General features: G+C 41.4%; 1 protein-coding gene across 1 annotated transcript in view; it reads left to right on the plus strand.

The window, feature by feature from the left end:
• The window catches only part of CCDC178 (coiled-coil domain containing 178), a 364,864-nt gene that overhangs the window by 39,545 nt on the left and 307,192 nt on the right, over positions 1 to 18,127 (plus strand). The window contains 1 exon segment of the mRNA XM_048840566.2: positions 10,024 to 10,220. Within this exon segment, the coding sequence (XP_048696523.2) occupies positions 10,024 to 10,220 (197 nt within the window).

Genomic DNA, 18,127 nt, shown 5'->3' on the forward strand with positions numbered 1-18,127 from the left:
GGGTCTGACGGACCAACCAAGTACAGACACAAGTAAAGAGACATAAAAATTCCCCCTCATTATCTCTTGACTAAAGCTGAATTCCACTTTTCCTTACTTAACCCCAGCCTAGTGTCTGTTGCTTTGATGTTATTCATCATAGCTTATTGTCGCTATGTAGAGTATTTTAACCCTTCCATTTTCTGAATTTTGATTGTACTGTTTTTAAAAATAATTGTATCTAGCATTTGCCATTATTGTGTTTTGAATAACTTTCCTTTTTTCTTTTAAAAACTATATTTAACTTTTGTTTGCTCTGTTTTGTAGTTTTAATTATATTTAACCCATGTCTTTTGGCTTTATACATACCTAATCTTGTTTTTAAATATAATTCTTATTAATTTCATTTTCTATTTTTGAATATTTTGTATACTTAACCCTTATGTGTATTAAAAAATTGCTTTCAGCACTGTAATTGTGGTGTTATTAGTATTGGTATTTAAATGTTGCCTGTTTTTATAAATTCTTTTTAACCCTTGCCTAATTTATTGTAACCCTTGACTTTCAAATGCTTTATTACTTTTTTATCCATCTGTTTTCAAATATTTATCATTTATTTTAACAATTGAAAAATAGCACCTCCTACCCTCTCTAGTATTTTGAGACAGCCATCAACTAACTCTTAGGTGCCCTTTCCCCTACTCCTTACCAATGAAAGAGAGTGAAAATGAGGAAAAGTTCTATTGATATCAAGCTACTGGGTGCGTAGATGACTGTTTCTGGTCAGCTGCTGATTTGCTGCCCCAAGAGGCTTTTTAAGATCTATCCAAGAGAGAAAGTCCTTGTTTTCAGTTTCCTGAGATCCAGGAATGCTCCATATGGCTGGGGAAGCATGGATGGGAAAGTAACAGGCTCCCAAGCTGTGCATTGAGTTCCCTCCTCCTTCCATTGAGTCTGAATGTTCTGCTTGGGCTTCTTCTGGTATTCTTAACCATCTTTGAACTTCTCCCCTTCTGACATTTTCCAGGTGTCTCCAGTAGCAGTCCGTGGCTGATGTTCTAAATCCTATTTTTCTGTACCACTCTTTTCAGATTCTGGTGCCTCCTTCCAGTTTCAGAAGACTCTACACACGCTCTAGCCTCTCCAAAAATTCTTACAGTCTCTGGTCCTCCCAGTGTTTCCTTTCCACTCATTAGTCTTTCCTTCCTCTTCCCAAACTTCCAGTCTCTTTCGTTCCCTTCCTATCACTCCTTCTTCGTCCTTTCTTCCTTAAGGACCTCAGCTCTCTGTCTTCATCTCCCCCTCTTCCCCCCTCCAACTTTTATCCCCTCAGTTATCTTCTCTCCATATCTGGGGTCTTAATTATCTGAAGGTGTAGCTGTCTGGTGCTGTGGCTGCAGCTGTTTTTGAATCAACTGTGTCCTTCCTCCCACTTCATTGTCAGCTCTGTGTTCTCTCTGTCTGGGTCTCTTTCATACTTCCCTTTTGAACTGCAGTTAGATAAGAGGAGTGGGAGCTGAGATGGGCTCAGGCAGGGAGTGGGGATGAGAAAATTCTACTGTTGACCGTCCATCCACCCAATAGTGGAGGTCAACGGCTGGCCTCCCACATTCTTCATTACCCAGATTCTGTCTCCAGCTTTCCCTTCCCTCCTCACTTCCTTGGTGTTGGCCCCACTTCCCACTGTCTATGCAAGCTGTATAGGGCAGATGGAAAGATGTAGTGACACATGTTGGAGAGCTGATGGCTGCAGTGCTGTATGTGTAGAACACACATGGCTGCAGCAACTGGGCATAAGCACTAAATGCTTGTGCATAAGGCCCTAGCTCCTGGAATCATGTGATTACACCAGAATTTCGGCTTTCATTTAATAAATAAGTTTCTAGCCCTCATGGTTGTAAAGAAACCCTTAAAAATGTGTATTAAAAGTAACTGATGCAGTGATATCTGCCTGAGTCAGCAGACAGCTTGAAACAATAGCTCTGAGATGAAAGAGCTGGCCCACGCAACTCAACAGGGAGTTAATGCCGAGACTCAGTTCTCTGGGGTGCCCACCAACAGCATCCAAGCAGAGGACTCTGTCAAGAGAAGAATGCACTGGTCCCCTCCCAGCCCCCCAAATGGATACATACTGGGTGATGGGGTAAATATTGTCGGGTCCCTCTGCTGCCACCCTTGCTTTTCAGGTAGGGAAAGGGGGAATCTTCTGCTTCCCTGTGGGAAGTGGGATCTCTGCTGCTGCTCTTGGGCAGGAAAAGGGGCCCCTGCATTTGCCTCTCTGGGTGGGGGATCCCTGCCACCACCTCTCCAAGTGGAAGTTGAGCCACCGTGTCTTGCTCAAGCCTTTGGTAGCAGATAATTGGCTGGGAACTGTTGTGACTGTTGAAATCAATACAACAGGACCCGTAAAAGTCAAGGGACTTATAACTGCTGGCTTTATAGGTGTCAAAAGACATCCCGGCAAACAGTTACTCTCTTTTAAAACCGATCATAAGCCAATTAATGCGGTACTTAAACCTTACCCTGCTCAGTTAGTCATCCTACCTATACCTCTGAAGTGTATCGTATATTATTAGAAAATACAAGATAGAAGTATATCATTTTCAAAATCTTGCAAGACTAGAATGATACATGGTCTTAATTTTCTTTTTCAAATTTATTTTCTTGTATAATAGCAACACTCTCTATAGCTTTGCTGTTACGTTCTTTTATTTTGGAATATATTGTTTGCTTTTAAACTTAAGTATTCACCATGTTTGGTTTGTTGTGGCTTAGTACAAAAGCAGTTGAATTTAACTTCTTCACATAAGCAAAGTTCACTCCAGTAAGCATCCTGCTCACATCTGTATTTATCCAGCCTCCTCTACTTCATAATTGGAAGTGCTGAATTGGAAATAGTAGTAAGTTCATCTTCAAGTGGGTGCCGATGTGTATTCCACGTAGGCGTGTGAGCGCCAAGCTCACTGGAGCTGGAGACTTATGCCTAGCAGTACTTGTAAAAGGGCATCGCTAGCACCTCATAGGTGTGGTCCCTCCCCTGCTTTATGAGGCGGCGGCGCTCTTACTCCTCTCAGTTCCTTCTCACTGCCTGTGGCTGGAGTAGGAGCTCTGTGTGGTTGTAGTCTTACAACCTTGCATTCAGTCTTAGTCTAGTTTCTTGTATACAGTTAGGTGGTTAGTATTAGTTAGTAGTCAGTAGATAGTGATCCCCAGTGATGCTTTCACCAGGGTTTAAACATTGTCCATTGTGTGGAGGGGTGATCTCCAACAGTGACCCCCCCATACAAGGTGCTTGCTTTGTTTTAGCAAGGTCCACCTTAAGGAGCATTGATTGATCTGTAAATTGTTTAAAAAGAGGACTCAGGTGGTGCAGGACCTTCACCACAAGCAGCACCTGCTTGAACAGACCATGTGGTCTGATCTGGTACTGAGGCCTTTCTTGGGTTGAAGATCACCCTTGGGCTCGGAGAACACTTCCACCTTTTGTTCTGGGGTAGGTGCCTTGCTGAAGAGACAGAGGATCCGAGGAAGAGGTTTCATAAGATCAGTTGGTACCACTCCAGGTTGTGGGACAACTCCTCTGCCTCCCCCAGGAAAAGTGCAGATTGGCATGGGACTGGTTCCAGCACATGGGATGGCACTGGTACCACTGACCCTTCCCTGGTACTGAACGGGAAAGTCAGAAATCCTGTACCATCTACTCCACTTCAGGCCTCCGGGCATCCATTGAGGCTGGTACTGACTGCATCCATGTTGCTGGTGTACCAGGCAGCTGCAGACCTACTCTGCCTTCTGGTCCCAATGTCACTCTTGGTCCAGGACTTTCCCAGGGCTACGGCACCTATAGCCCCTCTGATGGAGTGAGCCGCTGAACCCTTGTGTCTGAAAGCATTGCATCCAGATGCTCCCCTCCCTGTGGTGAAGATGGAGCCAATACCAGAATCGGTTCCTGGGGTGGAGACCTCAGCACCAGGACCCTTTTCAGCCTCACTGCATTAAACACTGTAGATGCTTCCATGGCAGCTTTTGCCATCCTTGATGTTGATGTATTTCGGTGCTCTGGTACCGCTGTTTACGCATGACCGACACTGCCTGCAGAAATGGCATGCTCTGCATTGAGCCTTCTGCCTTCACTGGGGACACCGATTCCTGCCTTGTTCTGGGCGACGGATGAATCAGACTGCCTATTGGCTCCCTCAGGCATTGCTCCACCCATGTTGCTGAGATCCTGGGACACTTTTGATTCTGAGTTGGGACCATCATCTTCCTGCTCTGCATCATCTGATGAGTTCCAAGGGTCTGATGATCTTCCCGCTCCTCATCCCCTGATAAATTCTCAGAGATCCTGCTCTTCATCCCATTCGATGCTGAAGTCACCCGCCAGGTCAATGGCAGTGGTTTCAGCTCAACTGCAAGCCCAGGTATGGGTGGACTTGCTCCCTGCAGAGCTGCTGGAGTCCTCCCTTTTGGGATGTCTTCCCATGGGTGAGAGTCAGTTTGGCTCAGGCGAGACCTTCTTCCTCATTGCTGGACGATGCTGTGCTGCCTGGTTTCTCCTCCCCCTCTATTCCGGAGGGCTTTTTATGCAGCGTAGCCACATTCGTAGGCATCCAGGTGGAGTTTCTTCAAGAGAACATGTATCGACTGGTGGACATTTTACAGCCCTCCATCCCTCGGATAGTGACCCTCCTGATCAGTGATGTGCTACTTGAGCCAGTGAGAGCCCTGTGGAGTACACCGGCTGCGGTATACTGGTGGCTGAGTGCATTAAAAAGCACTACTTTGTTCTCATGCAAGGATTTGACGGGTTCTCTTCTCACCTGGCCCTGAATTCCCTGGTCATAACGGCAGTAAATGACAGGGTTCATCAGGGTAAGTTCAAGTCTACCCCCAAGGGCAGAGACTCCCAGAGGTTGGATCTTCTGGGCAGGAAGATCTATACTTAATCGTCCCCACTGTGATGTTGCACTCTATATGTTTATGGAAATATGCTTATGAGTGTGAATATAATGTAACAGAAATATGCTTTATGCAAAAGGTCTCTTGTAAGGTATCATTACAAAGCTTATAATCTACTTAGTGTGTTTATCCTATTTGTATGAATGTATCATTTTTGTATCTGAAGCTGGAAATATGAAGTATTACTTTGAAGTCCTATTGTAATTATGCAAAGTGTGGGCCATTAATGGTGGCTTGGAATCTTGATGACTCCCATTGGCTAGGACAATTGGCTGGAAATGGCTCTGATTACTTGCAAGTCTTCCTGTGTCCCTGTGAGTCAGCCCAGGAAGAATGGAGGCTTGGGGTCTCACAGGACATGTGACCATGTCACCTGGTACTGGAATCCATCTTAAACCTGGTGCTTTTCCATTTAGAAGGAGGAGTGGGAACCCAGAGAGACAAAAGATTCCCACCTTGTGGCAAAGATATAAAAGGGGGCTGCCAGTCATGAGAGAGCCCCTAGTTACCAGCTGAGCTGGAACTAACAAGGACTGTACCGGGGAAAGGATTAGGCCCAGACTAGGAAGAAGTCTAGTCTGTGAAAGAAGCTTATTGAAACATCTCGGAGGGTGAGATTTACCTGTATTCAGTTTGTTAATGTATTAGGCTTAGACTTGCATGTTTTGTTTTATTTTGCTTGGTAACTTACTTTGTTCTGTCTGTGGTTACTTGGAACCACTTAAATCCTACTTTTTATACTTAATAAAATCACTTTTGTTTAATAATTAACCCAGAGTAAGTGATTAATACCTGGGGGAGCAAACAGCTGTGCATATCTCTCTATCAGTGTTATAGAGGGTAGACAATTTATGAGTTTACCCTGTATAAGCTTTATACAGAGGAAAACAAATTTATTTGGGGGTTGGATCCCATTGGGAGCTGGGTGTCTGGGTGTTGGAAACAGGAGTACTTGCTGAGCTGTTTTCAGTTAAGTCTGTAGCTTTGGGGGCATGGTTCAGACCCTGGGTCTGTGTTGCAGCAGGCTAGTATGTCTGGCTCAACAAGACAGGATTCTGGTGTCCCAAGCTGGCAAACAAAACTGGCTCAGATGTAGTTTCAGCATATCAGGTGACAGTCCCAAGGGGTTCTCTGTGACCGAACCCATCACCCCACAAATGAGCAAAATCGGTAAGCTTTGCTATCCAAATATGATTTCTTCAATTGGTCAGCCATGTCTAAATTCGAGGACCAATTACCTGAGGCCTTGCATGAGGAGGTCTGGGTATTGGTTGCGGAAGACTGCTTGATGGCTAAAACATCCCAGCAGTCTGCCCTTGATATTGTGGACACTTCAGCCCAGGTCATGGTCTTTGCAGTGACTATGAGGAGGACTTCCTGGCTGCACAACTCTGGGATTGCTCTGGACATCCATCCAGTAAGCCACTGAGGACTTACCCTTTGACAGCCGAGTCTTATTCTCAGACAAGACTGATGACAGTTGGCTCTCCTTCAAGGATTCCAGGGCTGCCTTGAGGTCCTTGGGAGTGAACATACTGTCCTCACAAAGATGCCACGATAGGGCACAGCAGGACCATTCCTTTGTACAACCTTTCCCTCCCTGAAACAGCGGGAAGAAGGATAGATCCCACAAGAGGAAGCATTTGGGCTCAGGCTTTGGACAGTTCACATGCCCGACCCCCATAGGCTGAATGCCCATTTTGACTCCTTTGTTCGGAGCACTGGTTCATCATTAATCCAACCCCTTCATCTCCCTATCCCTTTGGGGATAGGCTGGTCCACTTTTACAATGCTTGGGACTTGATTACCTCAGACAGCTGAATCCTAGACACTGTCAGATCAGGCTATGCAATTCAGTTCCATTCTATGCCCCTCCCCCCCTTTCCACTTCCCTTCCCTGTCCCTCTTCAGGGTCCTCTTTCACGAGACACTGCTCATCAAGCAGGTCAGCGCTGTTGAAGTTCGGAGTGTCAGAGGAGGTTCCACTGGAACACTACAGCCATGACTTTTACTCCCGGTACTTCCCGATACCAAAATCCAAGGGCTGGAAAAGACCTAATTCTTGAACTTTGAGGCCTCAAAAAATCCATTGAGTGCATGAGATTCCACATGGTCGTTCTGTTGGCTATCCTCCCTACACTGTCTCAGAATGATTGGTTTGCTGCACTGGACCTTTAGGATGCTTACTTTCATGTGGCCATTCTACTGAGCCACAGGAAGTTTCTGCATTTTCTGGTGGTAGAATGCCACACTTCTCTTGTTTTGGCCTCTCTTCTGGCCCCTGCTTCTTTACGAAATGCATGGTTGTGGTCATGGCATATCTCAGGAGGAAGGAAGTCCACATCTTCCCATACCTCAATGACTGGTTGCTGAAGGGCAGCTCCAGAGAGGAGGTTCTTGCCCATGTTGACACCATATTGCATTTTCTTGACTGTCTGGGACTCATTTTAAACATTGCAAAGTCCACTTTGGCTCCCATTCAGAAATGAAGTTCACTGGAGCCCTTTTAGATTCCACAAGGTTGAGGGTGTTCCTGCTGACCAACTGCTTCCAGGCAATTCAACAGCTCTGCCTCAGTCTGCAATCTCAGCCTTCCACGACAGTCTGTCTGTCTCTGAGTCTATTGGGCCATGTGTCTGCTTGTACACAGGTGATCCAGTTCACCAGGTTGCATCCTCGCCTTCTTCAGATGAGGCTCAGGATAGTTTACCGCCCTGCCTTGCATTCTCTGGACAGGTTGGTTTACCTTCCTCCAGCAGACCTAAATTACTTGCACTGCTGGGAGTCCCCACACAATGTGTGACAAGGAGTCCCCTTCACTTGGCCCTTTCCAACCAAGTTAGTGGTTACCGATGCTTCCCTTCTGGGTTGGGGGATGCATCTTGACTCGTTGAGGGTGCAGGGCCTGTGATCAAAACAGGAAGCCTCACTCCATGTCAGCGTGTTGGAACTTTGGGCCATCCACAATACACCTTGCACTCAGTTTGCTGAGACTGCATTTGGCAGCAGTATCCGTGTTCCACCCCTCCCCGACCCATTCAAGGGAAGTCTGTTTGTTTTTTCTAATGCCATGGTGATGAGATATCTGAAGGGGATTCTCTGCTTACATCCTCTGGCCCAAGAACTGGTTCCCTTGTGGCACCTAAACACGATTCTGGCAGCTCTGATGGGCCCTCTGTTCGAGCCCCTTGCATCCTGTCCACTGCCCCCAGTCTCAGAAAACCACATTCCTGATAGCCATGACTTCAGCAAAAAGAGTTGCAGGCCCTAATGGCTGAGCTTACGATCAGTTTTCTGAGGACAAGACCTTTTATCCAAGACCTTTTATCCTTTCATCTGAATCAGGCAGTTTATTTATCTGTGTTTTTCCCTAAGGCTCTTTACCAGAAGAGCAGCACCTTCCTTTTTAAAAAATGGAACATGTTAATTTGTGTCCTAAAAGTCAATATTTATTTGTCAGCGTCTGTTTAATATGTAGTAAACAATTTTGAATGACAAAATTGTTACTGACAGTTGACTGTACATATAGGATTTCAGATATGGACAGCACTGAATATAGTGAAGATACCTGGTTATCAAACTCCTCTAAGTTGGATGTTAAAGACATTGGGATTTATTATGAAGGTAAAGATGTTTCAATGTGTTCGTTCTGAATGACAGAATTTTACTAGTAAATTTGTTTTCCCTTGTGTAACATAATTTTTAAAGTTGTAACAATGATTGCAATATACCTAACATATACATATTTTAAAAATGTAAATATCTTCCTGAATTGCAAGGTGGAGAACTAAAACACAATAGCATATTAAGTACTGATAAATTATTGTCTCACAAATTGCTCTGTTTATGCTGAGACATCTTTCATTTCTGTGATTAAACCCCTACTCTATTTTAGACATTTAGGGTTTGAACCAGCCAAAAATAGCCTCTGTGGCTGCTGGAAATTCTAGAAGCCTTTTTTGCTTGGCACCTGTGGACACAAATTATAATCGTAATAATAATACAATGCATTCATACAGTTGTCTTGACAAAAAGGCTGAGGCTCTTTTACAGTTCATGCAATTAAAAACAATATTCAGCAAATACCTTTTAAAGTTTTGATTTAAAAATAAAAAAAAATTGACTTTCCATTTATTGAAAGGAAGCCAGTTGCATAACTTGTCAATAAATATTAAGCGGCAGAGGTGAAATCCTGGCTCCACTGAAGTCAGTGGCAAAACTCCCATTGACTTCATTAAGGCAAGGATTTCACCACAGATTTTAAGCTGTGGCCTACCTTTCTGTGTTTGCAATTTTTTTATTTTTTTTTTAAACCTGCTGCACACAATAGTTTGGTCTCCTGGGGGCTGTAATACTTTTGTCTAATTCTGGTAGTTGGACTCTGTATGGAAAAGCCTGGGTTGTGCTTAGTGGAGTGGCCTGTGTTGTATAGGAGGTCAACTAGATGATCTGGTGATCCCTTCAACCCTTAAATTGTAGGTGCATAATGGGAGGCCCAGCTGAAACCCTAAAGACTGTAGTTTAAACATTTTAATATTTTATGTACGTGTATAAATCAGAACAGCAGACCTTGACCTCAGAGATTCTTTTATGGAAATAATTTATCCTGAGTGCTTGAAGCGTTTTTTGTAGCAGCTTTTCACAGAGTGGAATTTTGACTAAGTCTAAATGCTCATGGTAAGATAATGATATTGAGATGTCATTGAATTTTATCAGAGTTACAGATGTTTTAATAAGGTACTTTCTCTACAAGGAAAAGTACATTAAAGGGATCTGGAAGAATTTTGCAGTTGTACTCTTATCTGGATAGTATCCCCATAAGCAAATGAGGTTATGTTGTCAGCCATTTTACTATACATTTACTGTACTCTGTATCTGAAATAAAGTGAGGGGAAAATACTATTGAAAATGCCAGTTTTGTGTTGCAAGTAATTGTGTATACTCCGGTATATGTAAATAGGACAACTTTATTTTGAGAACTTAGCTAAAGGGGTGTGTGTGTGTGTGTGTGTGTGTGTGTGTGTAAACTTAGAAATATATATATATAGTTTTATATGTAACTTTTAAAAATGTATTTTAAAACAGCAGGACTTTAACCTTAAAGCAGGAAACAGAAGCGGTGTTATCAGAGGTCATTGAGTTGATTAAGCGACTAGAAGCTGAACGTAAAGAGGCTGAAGAAGCTTTGAAGCGGGAAAAACAGCGAAAGAAAAAGCTTGCAATGAAAATTGATTGCATGTCCATTTGGAGGCTTCAGCAATTCCCTATAGCTGTACAAAAAGGTATTGTGATTAAAACTAACAGTTTTCGTTAAGTTGTAGTCTGCCTATTATAAGGGAGAGAATAATCAAGTACAGTTATACTGGAGTCCCATTAGCTCTTCTAGCACTGCAGTAAACTATTGACTTACTGTTAGGAATTTGGTTTACTTAAACAATTATGCAGAAAAAAATTGAACATACGATGGAACTATTGAGCATTTATTTAGGAAATAGCATAAGAGTGCACAAAATGGTCTACAAATATATCAAAGGAATGAACATTGGGAAGAGGAAGAAATTATTCAGGGTGATGCAGGGAATGTGAACTAGGAGCAAAACATAAAATTAGACTAAAATAAAAATTGTTTTTAGGAATAAGTAAAATGTAGAAATACTTGGATAAAAAACTTATTTAGTAGGAGCTAGATGATTTTGGTCTTCGGTGCTCAAATATCTAGAAGGTGGTCATAGGTTTAGGATGTGTACTGAGAAGCCTGTCAATATTCCTCTTTGTCTCTGCTGTAAACAAAAAAACATAACACCTCACCATAGTCATCAAAAGTATTGCAATATTTTATTGTTAATTATACTCAAAGTTCCCTATTTACATTTATTTTGTGAATTAAAGGTGAACCATTTTATGTATTATAGTACCTTTGTTGTAACTTCCTTTTAACCGTGACAGCAGTTTAAAAGTTAAAAAAGAAAACAAGAGTTTGGAAAGAAAACTTTCCAAGAATAAGAATAAAAGTTTAAAAGTAGGCACTGTTTTCAGAGAAAATAATTTATGTATGAAGCCTAATCTTAAACTAAAACTGTTAATTTTATAATAGAAGTTTTTCTGTAGTTTTTTCTTTAAAGTTGTTTTTCTGATTTGAAACTGATTATTATTCCTGCATCTTTATTTGGGATGAGTTTTAACTCTTTTTATTTTGCCTTTGTGTGGCAGTAACTTATTAAACTTTAAAAAAAAAAAAGGGTGGTATGTTGCTAATTTACCTATCCTAATCTATCATTGATAATCAGTCTGAATTTTAATTGTCGTTAGACAATGACTGATAGTGGCTTTGGAAACAGGAGACTCTGTGTTCACGCCTTATCCACTTCCAACGAGTGCCTTTGTCCTTCTGAAGGGCAATATGTCAAGCAAGCAAAACATAATGGTATTTTTACAAACATATTTTGAGGAAAGAGGAGGTATTGGGGTAGAAGGTCATCAGGCTCACAGTTCACATTCACAGAGCGATCTGAAACTACTTTCGGGAGAAATTCGTGCTACAACTGAAACACCGGTTTGTCAAGGAAGAATGGGGAGACTGATAACTGTGGATTTTTAATTCTTCAATACAATAATTCAGGATTATAGCTACTAAAAGGGTTACTTTCTCATTCAACAGTGATACTTTAAATCATATTCATGTATTACCATATGGACATATTAATTTCAGCATACTCATCTGCACTTTGATTAGAAATATGAAATGTTTGGAACATGGAATATAATTAACACATTTTCAGTTTTGTTAATATATGCAGTGATATAATATTGTTTTTAAAAAATCAGCATGGGATTCTAATGTGAGAAAATTCTGAAACTCCACTCCCTTGAGTTACATCACCAAAGCCAGCTGATGAGATTCTTTCCTTGTATTAACTTGTATTGTCATTATCATCATTATAGATGTTGTTATTTATTCAAATGCAAAAACTATGCTAAAGTGAAGGTAAGCAGGAGAGTACATATCTGTAATTTCAGGGTAAAAAACGTTACAGGGATTTTGTAACTATCTCAAGCATTACAAACCCAGGAATTTCATAGTTAAAGTGTAGCAAGGTCTTTCTGAACCTGGCATCAGACCCTGCATCTTCCTCTACATCTTCCTAAGTTTCACTTCTGTTTCAGTCATTTGCTGATTCCCAGCACTCCTGGCTCCAAGCACTGTCAGTTCACTGCAGTTGACCTAACCCACTGTCTGAGCCTCCAAAATCCACCCCTTTCATGGTATAAATCAAAAGAGAGTCTAGTTCAAAAGAAATAATTTTGGGGAAATTCTGTGTTATGCTGGAGGTCACACTAGATAAACACAATGATTCCTTCTGGCCTTGGAATCTTTGAATTCTGGGCTATACTCTTCATTTGTCCTCCCTTTTCAGGAATAACTGCACACTCTTAAATGGCCAGCTTACTGTGTGATATAAGTGTACACATAAGAAATGCAAACATGTTGAGGTATAGAAATGCACAGTTTAGGCACTCAAAGAACCTTCATTCTGCCCTCTATTGATGCCATGATATAATGGTATAATTAAGACATTTTAGTGTTTGTCCTAGACTAGATGAGTGGCCCTCCACTTGGACACAGTCACTAATCATCACTCTGCCAAAGAAAGGAAATCTGAAATTGTGTCAAAATTACTAGACCATAAGCTTATTTAGCCATCCCAGCAAAGTGATACTGAAAGTCATATTGAACAGTGTCATAAATATAACGGGAAGGGTAAACACCTTTAAAATCCCTGCTCGCCAGAGGAAAAACCCTTTCACCTGTAAAGGGTTAAGAAGCTAGGATAACCTCGTTGGCACCTGACCAAAATGACCAATGAGGAGACAAGATATTTTCAAAGCTGGAGGGGGGAGAAACAAAGGCTCTCTCTGTCTGTGTGATGCTTTTGCCAGGAACAGAAAGGAATTGAGTCTTAGAACTTAGTAAGTAATCTAGCTAGATATGCGTTAGATTCTGTTTTGTTTAAATGGCTGAGAAAATAAGCCAAATACGGGGAAAGACGTTTCCAAGCGGGCTCTTTCCCTGTTATATATTTGTTAGACGCTTGGTGGTGGCAGCAATAAAGTCCAAGGACAAAAGGTAAAATAGTTTGTACCTTGGGGAAGTTTTAACCTAAGCTGGTAAAAATAAGCTTAGGGGGTTTTCATGCAGGTCCCCACATCTGTACCCTGGAGTTCAGAGTGGGGAAGGAACCTTGACAAACAGACTGAAGCTACAAGCGGAGACTATTATCGCTGAAGAACAGGCTGGCTTTCATGCTGGAAGAAGTATCACAGAACAGATTTTCAACCTTTGTGTTCTGCGTGAGAAGTACTTACAACACCAGCAGGACATCTGCCATGTCTTTATTGACTTCAAGAGGCTTTTGACAGTGTGGCATGAAGCTCTCTGGGCAGCCATGAAGAAGTGCAGTGTTGGTTGTAAGCTTATTCTTACCATTAAACAACTGTAAGCCAAGGCCAGCAGTGCAGTTCTCGTCAATGACACAATAGGAGAGTGGTTTTGCACCACTGTTGGAATCCAGCAAGGCTGCCTTCTTTCGCCCACACTGTTCAACATCTACTTGGAGATCATAATGACTGATGCCATAGAAGATCACATATGCACAGTCAGCACTGGGGGGCGAACAATCTCAAATCTTCGGTTCGCGGTTATATTGATGGCTTGGCAGGCAGTGAAGATGAACTTGCCAACATTGTGAAATGATTGGATGAAACCTCCACAAAATATGGCATAGAAATTAGTGCAGAGAAAACCAAGCTGATGACAAAACAAACGTGACGGTATCAGCTCACATATCACTGTCAGTGGACAAGAGCTGGAGACAGTGAAACAGTTTAAGAATGTGGGGGCAGTCATCACTGATGAAAGATCCAAGGCAGAAATTCTGGTAAAAACTGCATAAACAACAGCAGCAGTGGCAAAGCTAAAGCCAATTTGGAGGAGTAAGAACGTCTCCCTGGAATCAAAACTGAAACTGCTACATGCATTGGTCATCTCCATTTTTCTGTGTGCGTGCGAGACATGGACCCTTACAGCAGAACTTGAACAGAAAATGCAGGTAGCAGAGTTGAGATACTTCCGTAAAGTCCTGGGCATCTTCTACTTCAACCATGTCACTAATGAACAGGTTCTCAACATCATCACCCAATGCGCTGAGTCATATGAAGACCTCCTGACGACCATGAAGAAGCGCAAGCTGAAGTGGTATGGCCATGTAACAAAATCATCTGGCCTATCCAAGATGCTCCTTGGATGGATTGATGGACAGAAGAGATGGATAGGAATGTACTTCTCAGAGACTCAAGCACTGACACACAGTCGTCAGGGGTGGAGACAATTGGTTGATTGCTCATCAATGATGGTGCCCCAGCAACCAATGCAGTTATGGGGGGGGTGGTGGTGGTGGTGGTGATGATGATAATGGCATGAGATTGATTGATTTTTTTTATAAGACACATTAGGTTTTTTTCCATATGTTTTTCCCTCATGGTGTCTCACAGAGCAGAGTTAACTCTTTCAGTTGACTTCACTGATCAGGCCAGTATTCCTTACAGGAGTCCTGCTCAGCAGAATCCAAATGTTGTTTGACTCTCCCAAGGCCTTCCTACGAGGTCTGCTACAGGAGCAACATTTCTATACTTTTTCCCCAGTTGATAAAACGTGTTCACTTCCATCAATTTGGTACCACTGAATTTGGGTATTCTGTTATAGTCAGGGCACCAGTTACTACTAGTATTTTTGTAATATAATATTGAGTAGGCTTTTTCTGAGCAGGGTTAAATGACATGGTGTTAATAACACCTGTAGCAGCCAGTGGCCACACCAAGAGCTTTTCCACTTGGGGATACTCAAGAAAGTGATGCCAAATTAACTAAAGATTTGAATGTAAAGTAAGTGAATTAAGCTAAACGAAATGAATGCCACTTTATTTCTGAAATGAGAGCATCCACATGGGTTTGATGCACTTTAACTAATGCATTTCACTTTAATTTACTTGGTTTAACTTACATAGGTATCCACATGTTTCCTGACACTAAAACTGTTTCCAATATTGTTGCAGCTGAGCTGGCATTTGCATTGCTGGGAAACGTTTACAACATGTCTTAACTGTAGGCAAAGTCCTCATGGCTAGTACATTTTATCAGATGTTTTAATTTTGTGAATTAGGGAGATCTGTATCACTTGCCTTTGGCTGCCTCTCTTTTTTTATGCACTTATTTATTTTTATTTGTATTATTGTCCTGTGGCCCCCATGGCCACATTATGTGAGTGGCTCATAATTTTTAATGTATTTATCTTCGGAATATCTTTGTGAGATAGGGACCTATTATTTTCATTTTACAAATGGGGTTCTGAGGCTCAGAGAGACTAAGTGATTTGCTCAAGGTAACACAGGAAGTCTGTGGCAAAGCAGGAAATTGAATCTTGGTCTCCCAAATTCCAGCCTCTCACCATAACCAGTGAACCATCCTTCCTCCGCTTTGGCTGATTCTAATGGTAAAAGTATCCAACAGATTGAGCTGATCAGTTTTATCACAGAGTCTTGGAAGACAGAGAAGAAGAACATGAGAATGGCCATACTAGGTCATACCAATGGTCCATCTAGCCAAGTATCCTGTCTTCCAACAGCGTCCAGTGCCAGATGCTTCAGAGGGAATGAACAGAATAGGGCTATTATTGAATTATCCATCCCCTGTTGTCCAATCCCAGCTTCTGGCAAACCTCATTTTATTCTTGTCATGTGGGCTTGGTATATGCTGCATAAAAGAATTGCTCTTTGTACTATAAGCACGTGGCAGATCTCTAAAAAGAGCAATATTTTTGGAGTTTAATGTAAACACTCTACACACACCCACATCTTATATAATTTTATGTACGTTTAGATGAGGTATGATGTGGAGCTGTCAAGTGGTTTCATAAGCCTGTAGGTGAGGTGAAACAATGGTGCACAGTTTCAGAAATGTTGCAACATGACTATGACATCAGTTTTTACTGGTAAGTTAATTTCAGCACTTTAATATGGTGCTGTCACAGTTCCTTCCCCACTCTGAACTCTAGGGTACAGATGTGGGGACCTGCATGAAAACCCCCTAAGCTTATTTTTACCAGCTTAGGTTAAAACTTCCCCAAGGTACAAACTATTTTACCTTTTGTCCTTGGACTTTATTGCTGCCACCACCAAGCGTCTAACAAATATATAACAGGGAAAGAGCCCGCTTGGAAACGTCTTTCCCGCCAAAATCCTCCCCAAACCCTACACCCCCTTTCCTGGGGAAGGCTTGATAAAAATCCTCACCAATTTTCGTAGGTGAACACAGACCCAAACCCTTGGATCTTAAGAACAATGAAAAAGCAATCAGGTTCTTAAAAGAAGAATTTTAATTGAAGAAAAAAAGTAAAAGAATCACCTCTGTAAAATCAGGATGGCAAATACCTTACAGGGTAATCAGATTCAAAATATAGAGAATCCCTCTAGGCAAAACCTTAAGTTACAAAAAGACACAAAAACAGGAATATACATTCCATTCAGCACATCTTATTTCTCAGCCATTTAAACAAAACAGAATCTAACGCATATCTAGCTAGATTACTTACTAAGTTCTAAGACTCCATTCTTTTTCTGTTCCTGGCAAAAGCATCACATAGACAGAGAGAACCCTTTGTTTCTCCCCCCCACCTCCAGCTTTGGAAGTATCTTGTCTCCTCATTGGTCATTGTGGACAGGTGCCAGCGAGGTTATCCTAGCTTCTAAACCCTTTACAGGTGAAAGGGGTTTTCCTCTGGCCAGGAGGGACTTAAAGGTGTTTACCCTTCCCTTTATATTTATGACAGGTGCTTACTGGTCAAAGCTACCAAATGAGAATGTAGTAAAAGATTTTTATTTGTTTTGCATGGGCAAGTATTTTTTTTCCAGAAATGATAAGGCTATTTAGTATGTGGCAAAAACGACAGATATCAGCATTTTGCAATATACTAACATGAAATGACTTTAACATTGCATATTCTTAATTGTGAAAGTATCTCACAAGTGATTATAATAGTTTTCTATATTTTCAACTGCAATTTGCTGACCAAATCAGTCATACTGAAGATTGTGCACCAGTAGCAGTAGGTTGTGTGGCCATGGTTTGTACAGCATAGTGGGTAGATGTAGATGTATGTGAATTCCTAATGCTTCTCCATTTGCAAGCTTTTTGTACATACAATGTAACATCTAGTCTGCCTATGAGAAAGTTTTAATTTGTAATTGCCTATGCATGCAGTACTAGCCTCTGAAATATTTTAGAAATCATCTTTTTAATTCAGTGTTACTTATGCACAAGACAGTAGTGGTGTTAGAGATGACAATACACAGCCGCGTATTTGGCTTCAGTCAAAGTGTTCACTAAACAAAAATGGCAATTTTGATACTCACATATAGATCTAATTTATATCTGATCTAGCACAAGTCTATACTTTTACTAGATGAAAATTGGTTATAATGTTAATTCTAACAATATACTTTGGGAATTTTCCCTCTACAAGGAAGTTACAGTATATGAAGACATGGAAGATACAAACCTGTTAAAGCTTACATCAAAGAGAAAGAGACTCTCATGAAATTTTGAAAAATGTGTTGTCAAAAAAAATCAAAAGAATGCAAAATTGTCAAAAGCCCCCAGTGCTGGACAGAATTCTGTGATGCTGGCAGCAAAAGCCAGGAGAGATGAATTGTATTGGCAGCTACTGGATGAGTTTTTTAGTTTAGAAGATGTGCAACCGGTACTTTATCACTGGAGTTGCTTTCAGTAATACAAAAGAAAGTTGAATTTGGCACGTCACTGTTGTATTGAACACAGGAAAGAAAACAGACTTCGAATCTGAATCAGAGATCATCATGTTCTCCCTCTTCTATAGCCACTAGTGCAAGCACGTTCTCCAGCAGTTGGTCCTGTTGCACTTTTTGCTTGAGAGCACACAAAAAGGATAAGAAGCTTCATAAAATACAAACATTTGAGAGCGCAACTGATTAAAAGGAGACGGCATTTCAAAGAAGAGATGATGACATTTTGCACAGAATATTGGTGGAAGACTTGATTGCTTAGGGATGCATTTTATCCCACAGTGTGCTTTTCTTCCTAATTGAGTAAAATGAATCTT

This window comes from Caretta caretta, chromosome 2 (assembly GCF_965140235.1).
Source record: "Caretta caretta isolate rCarCar2 chromosome 2, rCarCar1.hap1, whole genome shotgun sequence".
Classification (NCBI taxonomy): domain Eukaryota; kingdom Metazoa; phylum Chordata; order Testudines; family Cheloniidae; genus Caretta; species Caretta caretta.